This window comes from Gossypium hirsutum, chromosome D11, assembly GCF_007990345.1.
Source record: "Gossypium hirsutum isolate 1008001.06 chromosome D11, Gossypium_hirsutum_v2.1, whole genome shotgun sequence".
NCBI classification, from domain to species: domain Eukaryota; kingdom Viridiplantae; phylum Streptophyta; class Magnoliopsida; order Malvales; family Malvaceae; genus Gossypium; species Gossypium hirsutum.
Window position 1 is genome coordinate 16,753,036 of NC_053447.1, and position 7,651 is coordinate 16,760,686.

The 7,651-nt window shown below is 32.5% G+C and overlaps 1 protein-coding gene across 1 annotated transcript; it reads left to right on the forward strand.

Moving 5' to 3' along the window:
- The first annotated feature begins 2,658 nt into the window (after positions 1-2,658).
- Positions 2,659-6,050, forward strand: LOC107912634 (endoglucanase 11). Its single transcript, XM_016840905.2, has 4 exons — positions 2,659-3,201; positions 3,305-3,718; positions 3,820-4,074; positions 5,173-6,050. Exons 1-4 carry the CDS (start codon positions 2,905-2,907, stop codon positions 5,824-5,826), a joined length of 1,620 nt encoding a protein of 539 aa, XP_016696394.2. The 5' UTR covers positions 2,659-2,904; the 3' UTR covers positions 5,827-6,050.
- The last annotated feature ends 1,601 nt before the right edge of the window (positions 6,051-7,651 follow it).

Genomic DNA, 7,651 nt, shown 5'->3' on the forward strand with positions numbered 1-7,651 from the left:
CTTTAATTTTGAATAATATTTTAATTTTATTAATATAATGTTGTATACTATTTAGATATAAATTAAATATTTAATTTTTAAAAATGGAAGTAAAGAGATAATTTATTATGAATTTAGTTTAAGAAATAAAAAATGAACTCTTTTGGGTGATTGGAAGTATATGGAGGATAAAAGTAAAGGATGGTTGAAAGAGGAAATTCAAATTACAAACAACATAAGTTGATCAAATTTGAAGATGGAACTACAAACACCAGGAGAAGGAAATTTTGAATTTTTGAATTAAAGATTGAGTGTCGGCCAGGGAACAACGATGGTCCACTTCAAGTAAAGCAAGTCGGTGCTCCTTTCTTATTAACATGCATTTTTTCATATTATACATATTTCCTACCATTTCTAAAATTAAATAATAAATCTAATTATTTCCCAAATTCAATGTGTTATTTTTATAAGCTGACCTGATTGATTCCCAAATCAAATCTGAGTTTTGACCAGCTGTTTTCCGCAACAAAAAAGGGGGGTTTCTTTCTCTGTACACGTGGACTTGCACCGACAGAATTTGGTTCTCAAGTTTTCAATCACCATTCACCATGTTTTAGGTATGCATGGCAACTGCCAAGTGCCAACCATGTTAATTTTTTATTATTAAATTATCAAAAAGAAGAAGCAAAAACTAAGATGGTTAATTATCATTAAATGATGTTTAAGAGATACTTTTAGAAACACTTGTTATGTTGGCAGGCATTTATGAGTTGGAGGGTCATGATGATGCTGATAATCAACTCCTTGAAAGAATATGTTTTAATTACTTGCATGTTGATGATGGGCATAATAAGATCCAAAGTTCAATCATAAACAAGTGATGGTGTATGATTTCTTTTCTATGCATGGACATCTCTCTCTATGATTAAAACTTTGGTATTGCTATGATAATAATAAAGTATAGTAGATACAGTAGTTGACCACTATATTAATGATATTATAGTTTATGTCCGTTGGGTGTTTACTACAAAATCCACACTATTTTACTTACTATTATCATGAATGAATATAATATCAATTAATCTTGAAAAAAGACAAAAAAAAAAGTAATAATAATAAAAGGAAACAAAAGGGGAAGTGCATGGAAAACATGTTGAACTTCCCCGGTCACTGCAGATACTGTTCGCTATTATGCACTGGGATTCTCTCTTTCATGGCCACAAATTTAAAAAATTAAACAAAGAAGATAGAGTTTTCACCTCCACGCATTAAAAACTAGTTTTTTTAGAAGATAGAGTTAACTTATAATTTTTATGATAATAGAAATATATTTTTAAAGGTTTTAATTAAAATTTTATTATTTTTAAGAAGACAAAGTATAATTTTATTTTTATTAATTTTAAATTAGTTAAAATAGAAAATTTTCTATTTTACCTGGTCATACATACATACATATTAGACATTGTAGGTCAAATTTTGCAATTAGACCTTGTACTTTGCATAAATTGTGAATTTAATACTTATACTTTAATTTGATCATTTTAATCTCTGCATTTTATTTTTAGAATTTGAAAATTTTGGTCCTAACCAAATGATAACTATAACATGTGTAATGTTATGTTTGTTTGTTATTTTCATATGTTACTGAAAAAAACAATTAATAGATTTAACAATTTTCGTTTACATTAAGACTAAACTTTTGAAATTCAAAAAATAGTCATTAGGAATGATCCAATTGATGAATGTAGATTAAATCTATAACTTTGAGCATAATACAAGACTAAAAACATAAATTAACTAACTAGATTTAGCTGTTACCATTGGATCGGGATTAAATTTTAAAAAATTAAAAAGTGAAGAGACTAAAATCGGTTAAATTAAAGTACAAGTACTAAATTCATAATATACCCAAAGTGGAATTTGACTTGTATATTATATATAAAATTGTGGCAGCAGGCCACTTATTATGAGCTCATGGGAATTAGGAGCTAGTGCTTCAGATGTAAAATAGACAAATAAATAAACATTATTTTAATTAGTTTATGAATTTTCCAATTTACTTTTATTAAAAAAATGAATTATTTAATGGACCTGGAAATTTTTATTTTGTTTAATAGAATTTGATACATTCGATATGCCAGTGGGTTTTTCTTTTTTTTAATAATGTACTGAAGTTATTGATTTTTTTAAATAATTGTATTTTGATACTTTAATTTTTAAAGTCTTACAAAATTCTGGATTTAAATTAAAAACATGGTTTAATATTTTCAATTTAAAAATAACATAATTTTTAAAGTGAAGGGAACGTATCAAAATTTTGATAAATTTTTTAAATACAAAATTGAATTGAAAAAGTAATGATTTTATAGTAATCATTTATGACATTATTCTATTCTTTATATTCTTATGCGTTTATGGGTATACTAAATCTTCATAAAATTGGTTTGATAGATATATAAATTTTAATTTGTTAGTGATTTAGGCTAAAATTAAATATTCCAAAACATAAATTAAGCGTAATCTACATAGATTAAAATGATTTTAGATGATAAAATTTAAGTAAAAATAAATTTAAATAGATACCAAATTTAGAATATATGTTGAAAGGGGGTCTCTCATTAATTAATGCTCAGAAACACATTTGCTTAAATCACGCTTTCTACGTTAAAGGGGAAAAAAGAGACAAAAAGCCGTCTATTCACATTCTAATGCAAAAACCGAAATCAGTAGAACTAGTAATTTTAGTTTTTACTAAACCCCCAAAATTTCTTAAATTATAAAATTTGAACTAATTTTTGTAGATACACATTACCTCCTACGTAACGTAATGCTAAGTCAAGCCCTCCAACTACAGAGAGAAAGATAATGCTTTTTCTGCTCACTTCACTCCTAAAAGTAAACACACTAAATAAGTAGCCAAATAAAATGGTTGGTTTAGGAGGGAAGGAGGGGACAATGGAGAAGAAGATGATGGTGAAGCAGCAGCTAAACAACAATCATCAAAATACCCCCAGATTTGCCCCCCATTCGACCCTTCTTCTCTTCTCCGCTGCTGTTTTCGCCATTCTCGCAACAACAGCAGCAGCTCAACCATTTGATTATGCCGATGCATTAACCAAGAGCCTCCTTTACTTTGAATCCCAACGATCCGGTCGTTTACCCTACAACCAACGCGTCACTTGGCGCGACCATTCTGGCCTCACCGATGGATTGGAACAAGGAGTATGTCCCCATTCATTGAATGCCCAGAAACTGGGTTTTTAGTGTTTTTTGGATTTTTTTCTCGAAATATTGTTCTAAGTTGAAATGTTATCTGTTATTGTAGGTGGACTTAGTGGGGGGATATTACGATGCTGGGGATCACGTCAAGTTTGGACTCCCAATGGCTTTTACCGTCACAATGTTGTCTTGGGGTATCATCGAATTCCACGACGAAATCGCCATTGCCGGGGAATTGGAGCATGCTTTAGAGGCTATTAAATGGGGGACGGATTACTTCATCAAGGCACACACCAGCCCCAATGTACTATGGGCAGAGGTGGGTGATGGGGACACTGACCATTACTGTTGGCAACGCCCCGAGGATATGACCACCTCGCGCCAAGCGTACAAGATCGACCAGAGCAATCCCGGATCGGATCTGGCCGGAGAGACGGCGGCGGCAATGGCGGCCGCCTCGATTGTGTTCAAGAAAACAAACGCACATTATTCCCACTTACTCTTGCACCATGCCCAAGAGGTACCTAAGCCCTTGTTTTAACTTAAATATTACATCTTCCATGATTATGAAAAATTAGATTTGGGTTTTGAAATTTGGTTCCTTTTTTCGGCGGGTGTTAGTTGTTTGAGTTCGGGGATAAGTACAGGGGGAAATATGACGGAAGCGTTACGGTGGTGAAAAACTACTATGCGTCGGTGAGCGGATACATGGATGAGTTGCTGTGGGCAGCTTTGTGGCTTTACGAGGCAACCGACAAGGAGGAGTATTTGAAATACGTTGTAAACAATGCTGATGCTTTTGGTGGGATTGGTTGGGCCATTACGGAGTTCAGTTGGGATGTTAAGTACGCTGGAGTTCAAATTATGGCCTCAAAGGTAAATCCCTCTCATCAGTCATCAATGCCAATTTGCTTATATTATTAGAATGTTTAATTAGGGGTCATTTCATATTTAACAAGAAAAAGTAAGATTTGAACAATTTTGAAGAAAAAACAACAAATTTAATGATGCCAAATCGATGTCCATGTTTAACCAATGTTTCGGTGCTTTTAAAAATATTAGCAGGAGCAAAACAAATTACGCTAATGTTTCTCCATATACAAAGATATTTGAATATTAAAATTTATTAATCCGAATTAAGAGGGGATGACTCCCCAAAATCTTCATGAGATTTGCTTTTTTCTAGATTCAAAGATGTAATAATGAACATGCACTTCCACCTTTTCTTTTTATTATATAAAAAAAAAACATAGCAAAGTAGACTGATAGACTCATCCCTAATCAAGGAACCATCTTTTGATTTTAATTTTACTTATAAGCATAAGTGCACCGATCCATGTGCAATTGATGCCTAGATCAGTAATTTCTCATGCTCCGCTACTACATTGTTGCCGCTCCAAAACCATAGGAGGTGTACACTAACCCGGTAAACAAATGTATAATAATATCGTAAGCATTTTGAGGTAGGGTCTTTTGGTAGACGTCTTTGCCCCACTGCCAATCAAAGTGAATGGTTACAGGCTGCTCTTTCATTTATGAATGTTGGGCATACCTTCACCGTCACAAGCTTGTTTATTTTTGTAGACCCACGTATTTTCGACCTTTTATTTTTGCTGTAAATCTCTGCAAAAATCCTTGAATATTTGTTATTACGACTCATCAAACACAACTCAAAACGGTTGCATTCAATTTAAATTAAATTGGTCTGCTCCATTCTTGAATAAACCTAGCGTGGACCTATCATGGTGTGGTCAATTTAAATGTTGTTGAATTTTGGATCTTTTCTATGGAACATTCATGTTTTCTATCAAGACAATGATAATTTTTTAACTCAATTGTTTCTTCTTTCATTTTCGATTTTAATTCATTTTAATATTCTACTTTAACAGTTAATTTTCGATTCAATCGATTTAGTTTTTATTCTATATTAAACGAAAATGGTATTAATATGAATTCTGTTTTTTTCCTTGGTAGTTGCTGGAGAAGGAAAAACACAAGCAGCACGCTCACATTCTGAAGCAATACCGATCAAAAGCCGAGTACTACCTATGCTCATGTCTCAACAAAAACAACGACACCACCACCAACATTGACCGAACCCCAGGAGGCCTTTTATACATCCGGCAATGGAACAACATGCAATACGTGACGACGGCAGCATTCCTTCTCACCATCTACTCAGAATTCCTCCAAGATTTGAACCAAAACCTCCGTTGTCCTGCCGGAACAGTGGATCATGAAGAGATCCTCAGTTTTGCCAAATCTCAAGTTGATTACATACTAGGTTCAAATCCCATGAACATGAGTTATTTAGTGGGTTATGGATCAAAATACCCCACCAAGGTGCACCATAGAGGGGCCTCAATCGTGTCATACAGGGAGAATAAAGGGTTCATTGGGTGCACTCAAGGTTATGACCATTGGTATAATCGAGCCGAAGTGAATCCTAATGTGTTGGTTGGGGCGGTGGTCGGGGGACCCGATTCCGAAGATAATTTTTGGGACCAAAGAGATAATTACATGCAAACCGAGGCTTGCACGTATAATACAGCTCCATTAGTTGGAGTTTTGGCCAAATTGTTACAGTTAGAGGAAAACCATGAACTAGAATTGTTGGCCTCTTATTAGAAGCAAATATAAATATCAAGTGAGAGCAAAAAAAGAAAAGAAAAAGAAGAAATTAGTGTTGATGAGAACTTTAAAGCACCTTTTTTTTAGTGTGGCTGAACAAAGGCGTTCAAGCCCCATTTTTATTGTATCTTCATTTTTGTTGCAATGTTAATAATAGTAAAAAAAAAAATATAAACTATCAAATTCAATATATAATATTGGGCTAATGCCATTCCTATGGAGCTCTCTGGTCTAACCCTGTTGTTTTAACACTTTGATTGAAATAAATATCAATATATATGTTTTAATTTTAATCTGCTATATATTATATTCTTCTCGGATGACAAAATGCTTGGAGAGAACAGTTTATGTTAAGATAGAATTGTAGTTCCTTGAGAAGATTACTGTGATACAAATTAGTCCCCATCATCTCTCTCTTTTTAAGAATTTTGAATGTGCAATAAAAATGTCATGTTTTTATCGGCTTGTATGTTGTATCATGTTTTACATAGATTGAAAGAAAATTAACAATTTATGTGCCGCTTTTAACAAATAAAAATAAAAATAAAAATAAAATCTTTACGTGACTAAGTGACAAAACAGTATAATTTGACTAATTTTACATTTAAGGCAGTAAAATTTGGAAAAATAGGAACTTCAATGAAAATGCAACTTTGGACTCGTACCTAGACTTCAGTTTTGAAAGTCTATACGAAAAGTGAGATGATTTGGTAAAAAATATAAATTTGAAAAATAGATTTGGACAAAAAAAAAGTTGGTCTGAACAGAATTTGCTTGCTAAGTTGCAATTACGTTAGTTTTATTTAATTATAATTTTTTAAATGTATTTCAATTTGTTGAGAAACATATCTTTTAATGTTTTTAGTGTATTTTGATGTATTATATTTTTAAAATTTTTTATATTAAAAATTTAATACGGGCGGACCGGGTCAAGCTCGAGTTTAGCATTTTTAATCTGAGTCGAAATTTGGTAGAATTTTAGACCCATTTTTCGAGTTAGATCCGAATTTAGAAAATAATCTAAAATTTTAGATTAACCCAACTCGAACCATAATTAGGTGTATATGATGTTATAATGAAACTTTTGTTTAGTTTGGGGACAATTTCACGGTGGAGCGGAGAAAGAGAAGGTATTACAGAGTGTTAGTTAGAGTTTGATGAATTAAAAGAAAAAGAACGAAAGGTTGAAGAGAGTTTTGATATTTTAAATTATTAAAAAATAATTCATGTTGGGTACCAGAAATGTTATTCAAGCTTAGAAGCCTGGCCCATTGGATGGTCAACCTTCAGCCAGAATAAAAACCATTTAATGTAACTGGATCCAAATGGAGCCTATTCAAGGATAAAATTTAGATTGAAATTCTTATAAATATAGTGAAATAGGAATCAATGTTATCTGAAAGTGTTTTGCCATCGTTTTCTGACAAGTATAAGAAATGTTTCAATTTTTTTCAAATAGATTAGTTAGAGATTGCAAAAGCCGGTCATATTGAAGGACTAAAAAGTGGATTTAACCAAGGCCTTGAATCGCAAATTGACCAAAACTAGAAAGCCTATCCTATCCTAGCCGTTGCTTAGGCCAAATTGATGCTCAGGCGTTTCTAAAGCATAGTGAGTGGGAAGAAAGATGAAAGAAGATGATGCTGAGTGGAAACCCTCTTAGTGTATAGATGCTATTTTGATTTAAAATGTAGGAGAGCCAAATTGAAGTTAGAATATTGTCAAACCCTATGGTTCCTCATCGCTTTCTATACAAATTGAGAACCCAAGTCTAGATTGTGATCTTTTGAAGATGAGAAACTGAAATTTATATTTAATCTTG

Bases quoted from the DNA above. Each gene is read 5' to 3' on its own strand.
- LOC107912634 (XM_016840905.2), top strand. From the start codon at position 2,905: ATGGTTGGTTTAGGAGGGAAGGAGGGGACAATGGAGAAGAAGATGATG. The intron at 3,719-3,819 runs GTACCTAAGCCC...GGCGGGTGTTAG, and splicing joins TCTTGCACCATGCCCAAGAG to TTGTTTGAGTTCGGGGATAA. The intron at 4,075-5,172 runs GTAAATCCCTCT...TTTCCTTGGTAG, and splicing joins TTCAAATTATGGCCTCAAAG to TTGCTGGAGAAGGAAAAACA.